General features: G+C 37.1%; 2 protein-coding genes across 2 annotated transcripts; both read left to right on the forward strand.

Annotated features, from left to right (window-relative positions):
• Nucleotides 1–281: 281 nt before the first annotated feature.
• On the forward strand, nucleotides 282–1,799 carry LOC126760463 (BTB/POZ domain-containing protein KCTD9). Its single transcript, XM_050476110.1, has 3 exons — nucleotides 282–338; nucleotides 405–1,004; nucleotides 1,087–1,799. The coding sequence occupies exons 1-3, from the start codon at nucleotides 324–326 to the stop codon at nucleotides 1,531–1,533; spliced, it is 1,062 nt and encodes a 353-aa protein (XP_050332067.1). The 5' UTR covers nucleotides 282–323; the 3' UTR covers nucleotides 1,534–1,799.
• A 438-nt stretch (nucleotides 1,800–2,237) lies between these two features.
• On the forward strand, nucleotides 2,238–9,382 carry LOC126760327 (methenyltetrahydrofolate synthase domain-containing protein). The gene is made up of 8 exons (XM_050475897.1): nucleotides 2,238–2,904; nucleotides 4,717–4,890; nucleotides 4,968–5,168; nucleotides 5,285–5,460; nucleotides 5,691–6,032; nucleotides 6,093–6,173; nucleotides 6,845–7,070; nucleotides 8,181–9,382. The coding sequence occupies exons 1-8, from the start codon at nucleotides 2,817–2,819 to the stop codon at nucleotides 8,507–8,509; spliced, it is 1,617 nt and encodes a 538-aa protein (XP_050331854.1). The 5' UTR covers nucleotides 2,238–2,816; the 3' UTR covers nucleotides 8,510–9,382.
• The last annotated feature ends 11,879 nt before the right edge of the window (nucleotides 9,383–21,261 follow it).

The following is a 21,261-nucleotide window of genomic DNA, read 5'->3' on the forward strand; positions in this document are numbered from 1 at the left end:
AGTAATATTAAACTTACGGTTGTTAAAGTATTTGATCTCAGCATGAAGAAGAGATATGTAAAGTGCTATCAGTTAATTCGTTAAGATGTTAATATTAATACAAATTGTACATATTGTGTGATATAAACTTTCAAAATGAACAAAAAAACGAGTTGAAAAGAAATTCATGCAAAATATGAAAGAAGTCAATTTTAATAAAAGTGAATTAAAAGATTTGTGGTTTTTACGTTAGAACTAATCACACCGTTTTACGTGATTACGAATATCAAAACAGAGAACGTGTATTACGTTCTCTGATCAAAACATCAAAGAAAAGAAGGCAAATGTCAAACCTGAAGGTAAATAAATTATCAAGATATATTTTTTATTTGTTCATATATTTTAGTTTATTTTTATTTTTGTAGGCGAAAATGGAGCGTACAACAATTGATAGTTATATATCTGGAAAAAGTACTCATTCTCCAGTAAAGTCCGAACAATCGAAAAATGCTAAACTAGATTCATCTGATGTATCTGTTGAAAGCAACAAAATGTTTCCTTCGTCAAAATGGGTAAAATTGAATGTTGGAGGAAAGGTGTATGTAACTACTTTGTGTACGTTAGTTAGCAAGGAGCCAGATAGTATGCTGGCACGTATGTTCTCCCAAGATGGAATGTTACCTAGTGAACAAGATGAACAAGGTGCCTATCTTATTGATCGTAGCCCTCATTACTTTGAACCAATTATCAACTACTTGCGGCATGGGCAACTTATTGTGGACGCTAACGTGAGTCTTGAGGGTATTTTGGAGGAAGCTAGATTCTTCGGCATATACTCACTTATTAGTCAGTTAGAGCCACAACTTTTACAAATTAATAGATCAATCGACGATATACCGCTTACTCGTCGGGACGTTATCAAAGCTTTGATACAAACACCCCATGCTAGTGAGCTACGTTTTCAAGGTGTTAATCTTGCTGGTGCTGACTTGCGTAAGCTTGATTTTCGCAACATAAATTTTAAGGTGAGTAACTAATTTTATTATTTTTTTTTTTTTGATAAACTTACATTTGTATAGCCAATTATACACATCTGTATACTTTCAGTATGCTTGCATGCAAAGGTGTAATTTATCGCATGCCAATTTGACATATTGCTGCCTGGAGCGCACCGACTTAGCCTATGCGAACTTGGAATGCTCGCAATTGGTATCAGTTAAGGGTTTGTGTGCCAATATGGAAGGTGCTAATTTGCGTGGATGTAATTTTGAGGATCCGACCGGTGTACGTACTAATCTAGAGGGGGTTAATTTAAAAGGTGCCTGCTTGGAGAGTAGTAATATGGCTGGAATAAATTTGCGAGTAGCTAATTTAAAAGATGCCAACATGAAGAATTGTAATTTACGGTCTGCAGTACTCGCCGGCGCAGATTTGGAACGTTGCAATTTGTCTGGCAGTGATTTGCAAGAAGCCAACTTACGAGGTGCTAACTTAAAAGACGCAGAATTGACCCTCATGGTTACACCTCTACATATGGCACAAGCCATTCGATGAGGGGTAGCTACATTGAATGTTACTATTCCCTACCTTAAATTTCCTGTGATTTGAAACGCTATCGATTTCCTGCTTGTGCTTAATTTTTGGTGTTACGAGAGAAACGTACATACACCTCTATGTATTTATTGCGGTTAAGTTAAGGGTCGTAACAGTGATAGTCTATAATAATATAGAAAATAAGACTTTCCAATTTTAATCTAGGGCGTTTTTATATATAAAAACGTATTTATATGAATAAATGAGTAGATCGGAGTTAACATAAAGTTTGTGTACATTTCTTTAGACTGACGTAAGAACAAAGGTCATAAACGTTTGTAACTAGCTCTACTTGATAGATATATATTAATATTTAACTTTCACTGTTTTTTATGATAAATATTTTTAAAATTTAAAAAATATAAAGCAATTTCAAATTAAAATGATGCCATACATCATAAAGTGATTAGAGCACCATCATTTCAACAATTCGATTTATTTACATCTGACCAACCCTGTAGTACGAAATGGTATAAATTGGCTGCACTTTGTTTACATATTAGCTCTTTCTTTCTAACACAAGCTATTAAGTATCGTATTGTATCAGCAGGTATCAGAGTTATATTGCTTTCGCATTCGCACTTGTGTTGATTTTACCACATTAATGAGGGGAGATTCTATTAAGAACTCTCCCATTTGGTATTTGGAAAAAAAATTGGTGAAAATCGTCACAGTTTCGTTCCAGCTCTGCATCGCACAGACAAGAAATTCTATTTCTGCAGCTGACGTGATATCTCTGTCAACCCCCCCCAAAAAACAAATTTTCTCTCGTTGAAAAGAAGAAAGTAAAGCAGCTAAAAAGTCGCACGACGAGATTGTGTGCTAACAATTTTCGCGTTCATAATATTTTGGCGAATTTAAATAGTCGAAAAAATTTTATTTTACCAACTCCATAGTCGGTGAAATTAGAAAAAAAATTGAAAGAAAATCCAAAGCAGCAACTAGCTTCCTCTGGAGTACAGCAGCGGAAAAGGGACGTAGGTAGAAAACTCTCGTACAGGTACAAGTACAGTGCGCCTAGTACCGCTGGTGGGAAGAGCACAACAACAAAATAGTATCGAACGGGACGAGTGCCGCTACGTACGATAGGAAAGAGGCGAAAAAACGTGGTTTTTTGGTTCGATAGCAGCCCAGCAGAAAATTGTCAAATTATAGCAAAAGAAAAATTATTGAGTGAATTACGCGCTTTATAGTGACACTAGTGAAGAAGAATAAAAGGTGCAATCTTCGCGATACCGCTAAAAATGGAAAACCAAAACAATACCGCTGTTGCAGACGCAGCTAACGCTGCGGAAAATGGTTCAAACGCTACTCCGGAAGTGTCTTCTACAAGTAAGTAGTTGAATAAAGTATATTTTTTTATTTTAAACTATATGCTAAACATATAACAATTTCGATACATGTATAATGCGTTTTATTGTGAAAATTAAAATTCACAAATATTTTTTGTTATACGGTTCATCGAATGCATTTACATCTGTCGCAACAAATATTACGCGGTAAATTTTGTTTCTTGCATTCTAGGAAGAGTTGCTTAAATCAGTTTAAGTACTCGAAGTTTAAAAGGTTCATAAAGAATAGCTTGAGCTAACAGCATTTATTGCTCTAGAAAATTATTATTTTTTCCTTCTATTACATTGAAACATATACACCAATGTATACTTTGTTAAAAAATTGTTTCACATTATGATTTCACAAAAACATGCAATTTTACCTAGAACTATTGTAGTACTTTGTGTAAATGCTTCTAGGATTTTGTACATAACTACACTTTTAAGCGCGAAATTTAAGTGTTTTTAAATACTAACATTTAAATCGCTTCTTGTTCCTAATACTTTCCAAATTTGTTCCAACACTTTCTTTCTATGTATAAAAGAGTAAACTCCTCTTTTTTCATATTCGTTTTACCACCTTTTCGTATATCATCATCGCTGTCCATATGCAATCTTTCACGCGATCGGCGAGTTTCAAAATAGGCAAAAACAAAAGCACGAAAAAATATAGCATTGCGATTTCTATCAATATACACACACCGTTCTTTATGAATCATATTTGACAGCTTTTATTTTCAAGGGGGGAAAGTGATGTTAGGAAGCTTTGTGGATTTACCATCATTTTGTTGCTCATTTCTCTACTAATTTAGTTACGGTTTCTTAACGCTACCTATGTACATACATATATACAAGAATGTACACTTGTAAATGCTTCAATTAAACAAATACCGTAATTTGGTAAAGGTCATATTTTTTTTTAAGTAATCAATGTTTTTGTAATTTTTGTGTCTATACACAAACGTTATTTAAATTCCGAAATGCTTAAGTTTTTGTTATATTAAGGGTTTTAGCCTATGTGGATAAGAACGATTAGTTAGTTCTCCGATAGAACCACTGTGCACAGTACAGGTCAGTCATAATTGGTGTAGCATTTAGTATGGATTGTTGATGATTCGTATGATTTGCTCATCGTTTATGAATGCCAACAACATTGCGCCGTTTTTTCATTTTCTTTTTCGCTAGCTGTCATTAACAATTCCAAATAGGAATGAGCACGCGCATATATACACGTATATTGTTAACGCTATGTATATGGTCTCATTTAAAAATTACATATTTATTAAATTTCCTTTTTTGATCTATTTTCGTTGATTTGTAGAATTGCAGGGAATGTTTGATGAAATACTATTTCTTGGGCGTGTATAAGCAATAACTCATCCCCATTACCACTTTTTGCATTTTGTATAGTTCATAAAAAGTGAACCCCGAAATATATTTTTTATTTTAAACGGTAACTTTTTGCTACAAGTAACTTTTATGCAAAACTGGTTTATGACATAATTTTCATTATAGGTACGATTAATAATAAGAGACATTTTTTTTTCCTACAATAAATTTGTATATAGATTTGTTACGTGTGTTTATGAAAATGAAGGTGAGGCAAAGAAGATGCGAACAGGCTGACTGCTCGCCACGTCCAACATTGCGATGACATAGTTAATTTTACAATCGTTATAAATATGTTTAGCATTGAAATTCTTTGAAATATAATTTAATATAATATATTTTTTTCATAACGCTACTATTCAAGTATATAATTACATTTATTATGTATTTGTGGACATTTATTTATTTTTATTAAACTTTTTAGCTAATGTACCCGCTGAGCCAACTAAACGATCACTACGTGTTCAAACCTGGAAGAAAATTCAGGATAACAAGTGCGGCGTCGGTTTCAATGCTATTTTCAATCGCATACCTGGTTTTGTAGACAGCGACAAAGCCGCCAAACTTCTATCAGAAACCGAAGAGTTCAAAAAAGCTCGTAAGAAAATATAATTAACTTCTCTACACTTCTATTCATATATTAACAATAAATTTATTTGTATGTTATGTGTATAGAAAACATCAAGGTTAATATCGATCGCGCTTTGCATTCGGTTAAATTGGAAACTCTGCTTGCTGGAAAAAACTTGTATTTACCAGGAACGCGTGACTCCAAAGCTATATATTTAAAAGTTGATGTGCCTGCTGACGCCACAGATGACCAGAAAAAGGAAATTCTAAATGTACAAGATGTTCAGCAACATCGCACAGAAATAAGTAAGTTCAAAAGTTCATAAAACCGTTTTTAAAGCATTTGGTTTGAATAACCTTTGTCAATGGCGTATAATTCCTATATAGTTCGTTACATTAATACTATTTGTTTTCCCTTACAGCTTTAGAAAACAAAGTTAAGTTGGATATGGTAGTCATTGGTTCGGTGGTAGTATCACGAGATGGTTACCGCATCGGACGCGGTAACGGTTTCGCCGATCAGGATATTGGCTTGCTTACCGAAATTGGTTCAATTACGCCTGACACAGTAATCGCTACAATGGTACATGACCTGCAGGTATGGCAAAAAGCAAAGAATACCATGCATGTACATATGTATATTTGTATGTATGCGTATCTCTAAATAGAACTAAGCAAATATAAATATTTAGACATTAATGACCTCAAGTTCATCGCTACAATAATAGTCGTTGCTATTTAATTGATAAGCTATGCGTGCAAATGCTCTATGAATTTGCATCAAATAATTCCAATGACTTTTAATATATTACGAACATTTCCTTATAGGTTGTTGATAGCCTGCCAAAAGAGCTATTTCAAAAATACGATACTCCTGTTGATTTGATTGTAACACCCACAGAGGTTATACATGTCAGCAAACGGTTGCCACGACCAACTGGCATATTTTGGGAATTGCTTTCGGAACGCCGTCTTAAGATTGTACCTGTTCTCCAGGTGCTTAAGGAAAGCCAAGAGAAGGACGGTAAAGTAATTGCGCTGAAAGAAGTGGATACCGACATTGAACAAAATCCAAATGCACGCAGTCGTCGCCGTGGACCGGTTCGTCGGCGTTTCGGACGTCGCAACCAACGTCGCGCTATATCTCAAACCGATACCGAACAACAAGGTGTAAGTACAAAACTAAAAGAAATATTTAACGTTTTTATATCATTTTATTTTTCGCAATAGCAAAATGCCGTCTCAAATGCTGCTGGGCGTAATCCTCGCAGAGCCCGCCGTTTCCCCAACCGAAGACGGCGTCCAACAAAGGTAAATAGTTTACATTTATAAGTTTGTAACACACAGAATTGAACTTCGTGGACCCTATAAAATATATATCGGTATAACGAGCTGAGACTTTTTAGATATGCCGGTCTGTCTGTCTGTCCGCCTGTCCATGTATATGCGAACAAGCCCCTCGGATTTTAAGATATTGATCGGAATATTTGTACATATTACTTTCTTCTCAAGAACTTACTTGTTTGTCGGAACCAAGATATCGGACCTTTATAGCGAATAGTTTTCATACAAATTGAAGGATCAAAAACCAACCCTTGTATGTTAATTTTTTTATTTGAAAAGTTATCTTCACGATGTGCGGCATGAATTATTGTCTAGATAGATAGATAGGTAGATATTGTTAGTGAGGTATTGCACCGCGACCCAGGGTCTATTGTGCCCTCTCCTATATCACATATATTCACCAAGTTCCAGCAGCCTGAAGTCTGCTGGGCGCTACTGAGGTGACGTGATCCCTGTCAATGTATATGGAACCCAGGGCCTAAAGCCTTCTTCTGCAAATTGCTGTACATTATTGCCTAAGGCAATGGGAAAAATGTTCAAATATAGCCATACAAGCTCACAGATCAAGATAAAAATTATTTATGCTATGCACATGGGATTTTTTCTTGTTTCTAATATTTTTGTTTTTATTCTTTTAGTCCGAAGGCGATCAATCAGGTGTTGAAGGCAAAAGCCAGGAACGCAAGGGAGCCGGCGGTGATCGCAAACAGCAACAGCAACAACGGCAGCAGCGTGTGCGTAAGAATCGACTTGCCCGCGATTTCTGCATTAAACTTTCGAATATTACGCGAGATGTGCGCGTAAAGGATTTGAAGTCCGAGTTACGTAAGCGCGAATGTAACCCACTCTATATCTCATGGAAAGGTAAATATAATGGCTTATATTGCTATATACAGCTGCAGTCACATAATTAGCAATGCTGCTTTTTACATCTTATTACTTGTCGACTTATGACAAGTTGACTAGAATAATTTAAACTTTTGCAGGATAATTAACCGACATTTCACTGTTTTTTAAATAATAATTGAATTTTATTCTGAACAACACTTTCCACTATTTTAAATTTAGCAAAACCTTTCAGTCACATAATTAACAACGCTTTATATAGAAATATACATATTTTCTCAGTATAGAAATATACTGGTGCTAATTCATGTGACACCCAATTTTTGTCATCCTTTCATGACATAGCACCTCATATCATATCTTTAACGAATATGTAATCCCATCGTTGCGCTTATTTAAAAATAATGACTCTCGTACTTTCATCACAGGATTTGTTTCTGCTGAAACTTACTTAAATTAGTTGTAAATGTAGATAAAAAAGTATTAGAACATTGCGTTGCCAATTACGTGACCGACTGCAATGTAAGCGTACTTTAGGAAAACACACGAGGTTTGTAAATAAAAAGATAAGATAAATAGATGAGGATTGCACCGCGACATTAGGTCCATTTTGCCCTCTCCTAAATCACAAAGACCTTCCTAGCCTCAGCATGTTGATAAATTCCATTATACTGCTAGGTGCTAGTGAGGCGATGTTATTCCAATTTGGAAACATTGATCCCAGGGCCTTTATCCTGCGTCTGTAGACTGCTCTGTAGTCAATTAGCAAGTGTTCTGGAGTTTGAGGCTCCCAATCGCAGAACCGGCAATTTGTAGAACAAGCTAGGCCCATATTATTTAAGTGCTTCTTCAGCTTGCGGTGGCCAGTGTAGAATGTGACAAGTAGCCTGAGTTTTTTTTTTTTTTTTTGTAAACAGATGTTTTTGAAAAAAATTTGACAAGTAACGGGGAAGCATTTTAAAATTTAAATTAAGTGAAAAGCGTTGCCAGGTTAAAAAATATTGGTGGTAGGATAAAAACATTTCTTTGGTGCATGTCTTTGTTAATTAGTTGACCCTAACTGTAGTTGTTTACGCACTCACGCGTACATGGTTTACGACGAAAACTAATAATAAAATCATTTAATAGGTCAATTTGGCAAGTGCTACTTGCATTTTGGCAATCGCAATGGCACACCGAGCACTGAGGACGAAATTGAAAAGGTGCTCAAGTCGTTGAATGACTTGTCATTGACAGTGACTACCGGTGGAGGTGCTGGTGCTGGTAATGCCAGTGGCGCTGAAGGAGACGCTGCGCAACCACAACAGACAAAAACCGTCGCAGTCAATGTGGAGTTGCTCAAGTTTGATGAGAAGAAAGCTGAAGGTGGTAGCGGTGCTACTGAAAATGGTGACGTTGCTGCAGGCGGTGATGCTGGCGCTGCTCGCATCGAGTCCGTCGATACCACCACCGTATAGTATGAGCTACGGGCTGTTTTGAAACGGCTGTACTTTTGGTTGGGACATTTGGAATCGTGCGTTCAACGAGAGAAAATTGTTTAACATTCATTTACTCCTCCGTCAACACCCGCCCCTACATATACATACATATATTTGCCTTCCCCGTTCAGTAATATATTATGCAACTACTACGCACGTTTCTTATTTTTTCCGAATGTCAGATTAGTTTTATTTTTAATATTTCAAAATATTCTTACTTATAACAAATAAAACAATTAAAGATTTTTGTTCTTTGCCATTGCGGGGTATTATGATAGCCAAGTTCTGAACAAAATATTTGTTTGGTATTTTTTACCATCCCCGTCGGTTTAATTTCGATTGTAATATATTAATTTTTTTAATTTCTTGTATTGCGTAGATAAAAAATACTCTTAACAATTATTAGCTTGCGCGCACTTTTTAACTTATTTGTAAACTGAATTTACGAAGATAACTAGCAAATATAAAAAAAAGAAATGAAAATAAAAATAAAAAAAAAAACAAGTAAAAATACATAAAAACGAAAAATAAGGGAAAATAATAAAAAAATATATATTTAGTTATATATAAAGAAGTAAAAGCGAAAATAACGAGAATTAATTCTCAACGCAATTTCCAAATGTCCTGTTCCAATTTGAAACGCGGTTATTTAAATTGCTCTAGCAGCATGAGCCGCCGCACACATTTTTAATGAAATGAAAAACTAAAAAAAAATTATAAAAATGTTTGCGAAACAAACAACAAACATATATTGAACTAACAATTGAAACATTTAGAAGAAACTTGTGCGTTTATTTTAATTAATTTAAAATATTTTCCCATTTTGGTGAGACTTTTATTTCTTTCGTTTTCCTCTTAACATATTATAAATCAAGAATACACATTTACTTTTCTTTTTTATACAAGAACATTAAATAAAATATTAAACTTGTGAAACAATGAATTGAAATATATAAACGAAAATGAAACGAAACAAAAATTGTTTTATTTCTTGAACTTTTACCTTTTATAGGCAAGACAGGAAAAGCCGAACCTTTAATATTATTCACAAATAAAAAAGTTTTCCAAACAAAAATGATTTTGATTGATCATTCTGTATGACAGCTGGCAGCTATACAATTCGCACGACAGCTGGTTCTATCTTACCGGTATTGACGCGGATTTAATCCGGCCATGTGCTGTTCTTTCGGAGATCCAACCCCCTTTGAATTCGTGAGTTTTAGATTAAGTTTGCCATCATTGGAGCAACTTCTTGCAGCAGGATTGCTCCGTATTCTAACTCGTGCTGACATTGAGTCCAATAGGGTACCGGAGGTATTTTTCCGCTGTGTCTAGGCTAAAAAGCTCTATCCAAACTCCAGCTCGGTTAGGTGTAATGCATGGAAGGGATGGAGCCATCTTAAGATCTGCTCAGACCTTAGGACAAACTGAGAGTGGATCACGAGTTACGTGGCCCCATGTTGTAATCGCACTACTGCAACATTAGCTTCTACGGCTGTGCAACCTGAAGTCTAGCAAACCATCAGCGTGGCTTCTGCAAAGTGCACAGCATCACACAGCAACGCTAGTTGAGGTCATCGAACCAAATTGAGAAGAATTAAACAGGGGTTCCGCAGGGTGGTGTACTCTCTCCATTGCTGTTTAATTTTACATCACCTCGTATCGTGATGATAGCACAATAATGAAGTCGGGCAATGGAATCCTTGACATGTAGTCAAAAGTAAGCGGCTATCCGACCATTCTCTCTTCTTCGTTGCAAGGAGCCTAACACTCACAGTTAAGGAGCACAATGACCTTCTCTCAAAGCAATTTGTTTTCGTAGACATCAAACCGGAACCGCCTCCTAGGAACATCAAGTAGGCTTTCCTTAACTACGTCGACGACATAAAACAATACACTGATTAGACTTCGGACGCAACAAACCTCAGACTAACCGCACTAACCGCCATTCACAGTGGAGCCATAAACACCTTAACCGACTCGCTCTCAGTGAATGGCATACCTGGAGTCAAACCACCAACCACGAAGAGCTCGAGTTGCCACAATAATCGAGATCTTTGCGCATCTTTGTTCTGGATACTGTAGCAGGTTAAACTTCCGCTTATCCAGAATCGACCACGACATACCAAATATATATATGTATGTCCAACATGTAACGAGTCCCCGCATGGCTATAACCACAACATTGCATGCCCAGCAAACCCTAAACATCTGACACCTCTCCCCCCTGACCCCGTCGAAACAGCACGTTTAATGGGCCTACCGTTGGATGACCTCGATGACAACTCATCTGAACGTTACCACCCTAACAGGGATCAGATAACCGATAGAACCACAACAACAACAGCTATATGCAATAGTGGTTCGATGTGAACAATTTGTTCGGATATTGTAGTTTTACTTCCAAATTCCGTGAAGGTACCTTGTCAATTTAAAACTTATTCATATAGGGGCTTCAATTTGATTATTCAATTTGAAAGGCAGCTTTATTTTACAGTAGTAGTAGAAAAAAGTACAAAATCAGATCAAAAATTGAGAGACTTATTCGCGTATATGGTACATAGATAGGCAAATAGATAAGGCTAATCGACTCAGCTCATCATGGTGGTCATTTATCTACTATGTATATCTACTTTATAGGGCCTCCGACGTTTCCTCTTGGATGTTACAAACTTTGTGGCGAACTTTTTAATACACCCTGTTCAAGACATACCCAGGTATTTATTATCGAACGGGTCCACACCTTTATTCGTTTGGTCTATTTCAGATTATACTTTATCCTCCCAATGTTTACTCAAGGTGCCCTAAGTGTAGTTACGTCATCTTAAATAAAGTAACGGCATCTATGAATAAAGTTAGCTTACAAATTACCGACCCAAACATGATTAGATCGGCGACTTCACGCATCTAATACCCCTTTCAATGTGATCGTTTCTTGGGTCTTTCGTTGACTTCAGCGACAAATGGAGATTATAATATATTTTTTAATAAGGCTCCTATTCAAATATACTATATGTAAGTATATTTGTGGATATATATTTATTTTTATTAAACTAAATATATTAATGACCTCAAGTTCATCGCTACAATAATAGTCGTTGCTATTTAATTGATAAGCTATGCGTGCAAATGCTCTATGCATTTGCATCAAATATTTCCAATGACTTTTAATATATTACGAACATTTGCTTATAGGTTGTTGATAGCCTGCCAAAAGAGCTATTTCAAAAATACGATACTCCTGTTGATTTGATTGTAACACCCACAGAGGTTATACATGTCAGCAGACGGTTGCAACGACCAACTGGCATATTTTGGGAATTGCTTTCGGAACGCCGTCTTAAGATTGTACCTGTTCTCCAGGTTCTTAAGGAAAGCCAAGAGAAGGACGGTAAAGTAATTGCGCTGAAAGAAGTGGATACCGACATTGAACAAAATCCAAATGCACGTAGACGTCGCCGTGGACCGGCTAGTCGACGCTACAGACGTCGCAACCAACGTCGCGCTATTTCTCAAACCGATACTGAACAACAAGGTGTAAGTACAAAACTACCAGCTACTTTGTATAAGAAATATTTTATTTTTTTACAATATTATTTTATTTTTATCAATAACAAGACCAACAACAAACGCGTAATCCTTGCAGAGTCCGCCGCTTCCTCAATCGAAGACGGCGTACAGCAAATATAAATAGTTTATATTTATATGCTGAAGAGGGTATATTAAGTTTGCCCCGAAGTTTGTGACATCCGTATATATACATACAAGTATAATCAGTTGACGAATTGAGTCGATTTAGCCATGTCTGTCTGTCTGTTTGTATATACGCGAATCAGTCCTTCAGTTTGTGAACTCTAATATTATGATTATACTCTCGCAACAATGTTGCTAAGCTTTTGTTCACATAACGGTTGTTTGTAAGTCCTAAAACTAAAAGAGTCAGATATAGGGTTATATATACCAAAGTGATCAGGGTGACGAGTAGAGTCGAAATCCGGATGTCTGTCTGTCCGTCCGTCCGTCCGTCCGTCCGTGCAAGCTGTAACTTGAGTAAAAATTGAGATATCATGATGAAACTTGGTACACGTATTCCTTGGCTCCATAAGAAGGTGGATCGAAGATGGGCAAAATCGGCCCACTGCCACGCCCACAAAATGGCGGAAACCGAAAACCTATAAAGTGTCATAACTAAGCCATAAACAAAGATATTAAAGCGAAATTTGGCACAAAGGATCGCATTAGGGAGGGTCATATTTGGACGTAATTTTTTTGTACATATCTCAGAAACTACTATAGCTATGTCAATCAAACTCTACAGAGTCATTTTCTTCAGGCATTTCCATATACAGTTCAAAATCGGAAGAATTCGGATAATAACCACGCCCACCTCCCATACAAAGGTAATGTTGAAAATCACTAAAAGTGCGTTAACCGACTAACAAAAAACGTCAGAAACACTAAATTTTACGGAAGAAATTGCAGCAGGAAGCTGCATCCAGGCTTTTTTTAAAATTTAAAATGGCGTGGCCTCGCCCACTTATGGACCAAAAACCATATCTCAGGAACTACTAGACCGATTTCAATGAAATTCGGTATATAATATTTTCTTAACACCCTGATGACATTACGAAATATAGGTGAAATCGGTTCACAACCACGCCTTCTTCCAATATAACGCTATTTTAAATTCCATCTGATGCCTTCTCTGTATAATATATACATACATTAGAAACCAATGATGAAGCGGAATAAAACTTTACAAAAATACGGTATTTGAAAAAAAATGTAAATGACGTATAATGAAATGATTAAAATGTTTGACACCCGAACTTAGCCCTTCCTTACTTGTTATTTCTTTTAGTTGGAAGGCATCAAAGTGTTGCTATTAGAAATGGCTGATGCGTAACCACAACAGACAAAAACCGTTGCATTCAATGTGGATTTGCCTACGTTTGATGAGAAGAAAGCTGAAGTTTGTAGCGGTGCTATTAGAAATGGTGATGCTGCTGAAGGTGGTGATGCTTACGCTGCTCGCATCGAGTCCGTCGATACCAGCGCCGTATACTTAATATGAGCTATGGGCTGATTTGAAATGGCTGCGCCGCCGCACACATTTTTAATGAAATGAAAAATAAAAAAAAAATTATAAAAATGTTTGTGAAACAAACAACAAACATACTATTGAATGAAGAAATGAGCATTTAGAAGAAACTTGCGCGTTTATATTAATTAATTTAGAATATTTCCGATTTTGCTTAACATATTATAAAACAAGAATACACATTTACTTTTCTTTTTTTATACAAGAACATTAATTAAATATTAAACCTGTGAAACAATGAATTGAAATATATAAACGAAAATGAAATGTTTTATTTTTCTAAAGCTGCTCTTTTTATAGGGAAAACAAGAAAAGTTCTCTCTTGTCCTGTTACACCGAAACTATGATACCCTTCTCAAAGAATAAAGTTTTCTGTAACTTGATTTCGATCGGTTATTGTATTTGTAGTGGGCTGTTTCGACAGAGTCGGATCAAAAGGGCTGAAGATTGGGATTGGTGTTAAATACGTGGCAATGGATGAAACATGGCTCCGACATTTCACTCCGAAGCCCAATTGACAGTCATCGAAGTGGACTGCACACGATGAACCCACTCCAAAGCGTGGGAAAACGCAACAGTCGTCTGGCAAGGTTATGTCGGCTGGCAAGGTTATGTCGTCTGTATTTTGGGATGCACATGAAATAGTTTTTATTGGTTACCTTGCGAAAGTAAGAATTTCGACTATTACATAGCGTTATTGGATCGTTTAAGGGACGCAGTCCTCGAAAACGGCCACGTTTGAAGAATGAGAAAGTGCTGTTTCACCAAGACAATACACCGTGTCACAAGTCAGTGAAAACGATGGCGAAAATCTAGGAATTGGGCTTCGTATTACTTCCACATCCATCGTATTTTCCATATCTTTAAAGGTTGCTCGGTAGGAAGAAATTTTCGTTGAATGAAGAGGTGATTACCGAAACTGAGGCCTATTTTGAAGCAAATGACAAATCGTTTTACAAAAATTTGGAGTGTATCACCCTTGAACGGAACTGTGTTGAATAAAGAAAAGGAATTTTCCTAAAATAAAATATAATGGGTTGGCAAAAAAGTCTTGCGGTATTTTTATTGAATTTTTTTTTTATTGAAATTGAAATGAATTTTTGATGCCTCATGACCACCTCTACACCAGAACGAAAACGTTGAAACCATCGTTGTGCGGTGGAATTGGAAACTATATCGGGTCCATAAGCTGCACAAATTTTATTGGCGGATTGAGATGCATTTTTGCCTTTATCGTAGTAGTACTGTAAAATATGCCGAATTTCTCTTTATTTTGCTCCATGTTTGCGACACAATATAACGTGTTAGCGCGTGAAATTAGCTTTCCAAAAGGGTATAGCATGACCCGATGCGACGAATACAACTAGAACTACGCGCTTTCAGCGCCAACTAGCGAAAATACCGCAAGACTTTTTGCGGTTTATTTTACCACGGTAGACTGGGGACTTTTAAATTGACCTGTTACATAGAAACAGGATACAATTTCTTTGGTTCGTGGTTCTGAATGGTAACATTTGTCTACCAGGACTGCAACAACTGCAACAAGTAGGTGTCAGCCTTGGAGCAAGACCTCAGAAGGTTGTAACGTTACTTGGTTCGAGCGGCATAAAACTACAATTCTAGTAAAAAGCTACAAAAGTATCATATAAAATTTGATATCAATCATATTTTAAATTATATTGACTACAATTTTAACGTAGGAATTGGAATAACAGGTCTTTACTGTGGCAGGTATTTTTGCTTAGGTGGTTGGTACCTTAAAGATAATGAACGCGGACATCCCCTAATTGTGATCGATTATTTTGATTATTTTGTGTTAAATAATTTTGGCTCATGAACTTTCCGAGTCTGCATTATTGCAAAATATATTAGGGCGAAAATCGTTATATATTGTTCATAGATAATACAACGAAATATCCTAAATTTAGAACCTTTATAGGTCTCTTTTTTTCTATAAATTTAATGATATATACCGATTTTTATAGGTCATTCATTCTTTGAAGTTTAAATTCTGTTTATTATCAGAAATGGTTTACAGGGTTTGTATTCAACCAATCGTTACAATTTTTTAAAAACTTTCAAAATAGACTTCTTCTGCGTCGATGCAGCGCTGCCAGCCGAGGTGCGTGCTGCTTCGATCCCCTCTGTCGTCTGCCGGGATTCCGGCCTTGGTTAGGTAGCTATTCACAAGAATGGCGGTGTGAACTGAGACGTTGTCGTGGTGCAACTGGGTTGTCTTGCTGGGATGTCTTGTCCGTCCCGATTGACCCTTTGTTTATAGGACTTTCACGTAAAACTTGGCATTGACGGTTGTACAGGAGGAACAAATTCATGGTCGGAGCAATCTTCCAGCACGGTCTTCATCTTGCGACCTCTTCCCAGCCTTCACACTGAAAACACGACTTCTTGTTAAAGCCTGGGTGTCGATCATATGCTTGAATTTAATCGCGTAACTCTCTCGAATGTTGCATTTCGGCTTGCACCACTCACAAAAACACGTCGTGCGAATATGCTTGTCCAGACTCTCCAGGTGCTCGGAGGCAACTGACCAGCCGCTCGTTCGTTAGCTAGGAACGCCCTCTATCGAATCCAGTCGATGCGCGCACACTCCGAAGTGCAGTCGGGGCGAAAGAAAATCAGTCCTTTACTTTCCGGACAAACCCTGTATAATTCAGGTTTGTTTTTAAATATCTGAAGGAAACCGATCGAGTCAAGTAGCAAGTAACTTTAGGTATGAGGAGAACCTTTTGTAAAATAAATACTTACGGCGGATTTTTGTAAAATCCAGGATATCGGTATTCCACACTGAGGGGTCATAGTCGTTTAAGCTAAATAACATATAAGTATCAGCCTTTTTCCTATATTTTAAATATGGAAACGTCCGAATGATTTTATTTATACTGATTTTTAATAAACCATTAGCATGGAATGTTATCTCTCTTGAGGTCCTTGCTCACAAAATTTTAGAAGGAAACATGCTTTGTCTGGCTAGAGAAGCGGCGGCCACTAAGCCAAGATAGTCGAAATCATTTCTTTCACTAGTGCAAGTACCATATACCATACACCGATAGCTAGGTAACACTGTTGGATCAAACTCGAAGAACGTGCAATAGAGGTCTTAAAAGATATGGCACAAGTTAAAGTCCTAGCACAAGCAGTTACGCTTGAAATTAGAGACCTAGACGAGGCAACGACAGCCGCGGAAGTATGTATGTCCATAACTGAGAAATTTCCTGATGAAGACACTATATAACGTAGTGCTATCAAATCCATGCGACGACTTAAAGACGAAACACAAATTGCCCTTATTAGTCTCCCTTTGGCAATGTCAGCAAAACCCCTCGACGCAAATAAGGTAGGAAGAGAATTGGGTTAATTGTAGCATCCGGGAACTTACAAGACCTGTGCGATGTTTCAAATAATTTGAGTTTGGCCATATATAGCACAACAGTAAAAGCAGCAGAGATTGCACGGGCTCTTGCTATCGATGTGTAGAAAAGGGGCATGTCGCAAAAGGATGCAGTAAGTAGCAATTATGTCTCTTATGACAATAAGGGACGAATCAACACCCGACTGGTAGCTTTAGCTGCCCGGATTCTAAAAAGGCTGCTGGAAAACCACTGCTCGGCAGCGCAGACAGATGTATTATTACTAAGTGAACCGTAAAAGACTCCAAAAAATTAGAATAACTGGATCGATAACAAAAACTTAAAATCTGCGATATGGACTTTTAGCTGTATTCTATTTGAAAAAACTCAACATATTAAAGAAAAAGTCTTCGTGTATGCAAAAATAAAGGGCATACATTTCTATAATTACTACGCCGCTCAAAGCTTATCTCTTACAGAATTCCAGGATATGGATCCACAAGAGGACGTCCGGAATCAGATAAAACATAATACAAAATCACTAGTAACGGTAGCCGACGCAGCGATGCCACGAAGACGGAGGAAACAAAGCTCCACTGTACTGGTGGTCTGAGAAATTCGCTCAACTGAGAACTGAATGTCTCAAGTTTTGACGTAGAGAACAACGAGCTAGACGAAGAGATGACTTCGTGGAACTCTCTATAAACATTTGGTGAAAAAGTATTTGAAACAATCATTTGTTAGCATCTAAAAAAATATTCGGAAGAAGATTTCGGCTCCTGTCACCAAAATAGCTGAAAAGGCATTTAAAGGGAATAGAAGGCGTTGGGGTGACAAACAATACTGTGTAGTCATTACCCTGGACATTAAGAACTCCTTCAACTCAGCGAACTGGACAACAACGAGCTGGGCGAAGAGGTGACTTCGAGGAAGTCCTTATAAACATTTGGTAAAAAAACATTTAAAACAATCGTTTGTAAGCGGCACGAAAAATACACGGAAGAAGATTCCGGCTGCACATTCCATTGGAAGAGAATATAAGGCGTTAGGGTGACAAACAATACTGTGTAGTCAAAACCCTGGACATTAAAAACTCCTTCAACTCAGCGAACTGGACAACAACGAGCTGGGCGAAGAGGTGACTTCGAGGAAGTCCTTATAAACATTTGGTAAAAAAACATTTAAAACAATCGTTTGTAAGCGGCACGAAAACTACACGGAAGAAGATTCCGGCTGCACATTCCATTGGAAGAGAATATAAGGCGTTAGGGTGACAAACAATACTGTGTAGTCAAAACCCTAGACATTAAAAACTCCTTCAACTCAGCGAACTGGACAACAACGAGCTGGGCGAAGAGGTGACTTCGAGGAAGTCCTTATAAACATTTGGTAAAAAAACATTTAAAACAATCGTTTGTAAGCGGCACGAAAAATACACGGAAGAAGATTCCGGCTGCACATTCCATTGGAAGGGAATAGAAGGCGTTAGGGTGACAAACAATACTGTGTAGTCAAAACCCTGGACAGTAAAAACTCCTTCAACTCAGCGAACTGGACTTTAATTATTATAGCTCTGACAGAGTTAAAGGTTCCTACTATCTAACTCGAATTGTGGCAAGCTATTTCAAAAACAGAGTACTAGCATACGACCCAGAATTTGGACCTGAGAGGTACAAAGTTACAGGCGGTGTTCCGCAAAGGTCAGTTCTCGGCCCAGTACTCTGGAACGTAATGTACAATGATATTCTGAGAGTCGCGGATGTGTTAAGGATAGGTGGATGATATTGCGAGGCGAGGAACAAGTGTAACGAAAGATTTAGTAATGTTAAAAATGGGTCGAGACTGCTGGCTTATAACTAGCTGCTCACAAATCGGAAGTGGTATTGATGAGTAATCATAAAAGAGTGGAAACAGTTGAGATTTGTGTGAATGGGTATATTGTAAAATCGAGCCCACATCTCAAATATCTGTCTGTGTCGGCAATTGCTAGAATAATGCCCAATACGAGGTCCCAGACTATTCGTGAGAATGCTGCTGACAAGTGTCAGTAGTTTGATTATTCTATACGTGGTGCCAATTTGGTTATCTGCTACTAGACATAGCTCGTACATGAGAGGAGTTTCTTCGGTACATGTACTGTCGTCATTAAGAGCCTGCTGCCCATTCAGAATAGTATCGGATGATGCAATCAATGTTATATCAGGAAGATTCCCCAACGGCTGCTGGGCTGTCCACGTAGATCCAACCTAGGGCATTTAACCTGCTTTTGCAAATTGCTGGGCAATCCAGAATCAGGTGTTCCGGAGTTTCTTGTTCCATGTCGCAGAACCGGCAGTTTGCGCAAGATTTGGACAAGTGCTTCCTGAGCCTGCTGTGCCTTGTCTAGAACGCGACAAGTGCATTATGTGATTGTTAAGTTTTTGAAAAATTTCTTTTCCAAGGTTAATTTTATGTAGTGTGTTGAATTGACAATATCGAAATTAGAATTGATTGATTTTTTCGCGTTTTCTTTGTTTGAGGTTGATTTATTGCAACTTTTAACGAAAATTTAATTCACAACGTTATTTTATTTTGCTGATTTAGAAATGTTTAGGTAAATTTTAAGTGCATTGTTTAATAGGTAAATTTTTTACAATTTTTTTCTAAGTTTAATAAGTTGGTTCAAGTGGCATCAACAGCATTTCAATTCGAGAGACAATTTCTTCGAGGGTTTTGACGACATCCCTTTCAACTGAAAATTGATCCTTTGAATAATAACTGCAATCTATTGAAGGTTGAATGCGATCAATTGAGGGATCAACGCGATAAATTGAGTCAAAATGTTGAATTTCTTCAGAAGAAGGTGCTGTTTACGAAATTGCTGATTCCTATGCTGATAACTTTCCGATAAAAGTTTCGCAGAATGCATAAACTACCGACGGCGTTTTCTTTAGTGTTAAATAGCACTGTCGGTACGTTTAGATGCCGTAAAGCATAACTTGGTTCGAGAACGCAAAATACTCTTGCCGCAAATCTTTTAGCTGAAGTTTTGCTACGCATCACATTGGTCACAGGAGGAGCCTCGGAAAAATAATACATTTAGGAAATCTATTTTATCTAGCGCTACCATATGTACCTGGTAACACTGCTGCCGCGAAGCTGTAGTATTGTACCAAGTGGACCATCAGGAGGCGGCAGATAAAATTAAATAAAATACTATACGAAAGTTAATTTCAAAAAGAAAATTTAACAAAGGTGAGATTAAAAATAAAGACATAGTTCATATTATTTGCAGATAATTACTTGTATATATTTTTCTTATTTCAGGCAGGAGGGTCGAAGGTCACTGGGTGTTGGGGATAGTGCATCGACGACCTGCGGTTGGAGGTATGTATAAATAATGTCAGGTCTGCTGAGGTGCTCACACCCCTGATAAAAAAATATGTTGCGCCAGGCACAATCACTTGTACTGGTTGCTGGAAGGCGTATAATTATTTACCGATTCAGAGGTACTCGAATGAGCATCGAAGTGTAAACCGCAGTAATCTTGATAGTCCTCTTGAAGGCCTTTAGTTTTTTTGCTTCTTTGCACCATTAAAATCACAATGAGTTATCAAAACTTCAATAAAATTCTTCTCGATCAGCTGTTTTTCTGATTATCTGTGAAAACTCAGGAGAAAGTACTCTCATTAAAATAAACTGTTAAAGTACGGTCTTATTTTTCCCTACTACGCTGATTATTCATATATGTAGTTTTCAGTCTATGACAGTTTATAAAGGATTTAAGAATACAAATAATTAATGATATCTTCTTCAAAGATTTCTTCAAGACCGAAGACAAAATTTTAATGGCAAAGTTATGACTGTGTTATAATCTCTACTTTTTCCTTACTTCATTTTTAATTTCGCCTGCCAAATCAGGCTATCGTTATAACTTCCTTGGCCTAGGGGCGCACGCTGAATCCATTTACGGCGTTTTTGTTGTTGTCCGTCGGATTATCATAATCGATGCATGCTTTACTTAATTAAGAAACTGCGTAAAGTCTCCACATATGCATAGGAGCTCGGAGTGTATATTGTTATTAGTGAAAATTTATCGTAAGTTGCTTCTATTTCGCATAAAAATGTCCCTAAAAGTAGGCTTATATTTTATATTTTCATTTTATTGTATTACTCATTTGAACTCTTATGAAATTCAATTTCGCAAATTATAATGATAAATTATAATAGAATTTGCTTTTTTGAATCCCGTTTCTTAAATCGGCACCCGTGCTGGAGGCAAT

The sequence above is a fragment of the Bactrocera neohumeralis genome, chromosome 2 (assembly GCF_024586455.1).
Source record: "Bactrocera neohumeralis isolate Rockhampton chromosome 2, APGP_CSIRO_Bneo_wtdbg2-racon-allhic-juicebox.fasta_v2, whole genome shotgun sequence".
NCBI classification, from domain to species: domain Eukaryota; kingdom Metazoa; phylum Arthropoda; class Insecta; order Diptera; family Tephritidae; genus Bactrocera; species Bactrocera neohumeralis.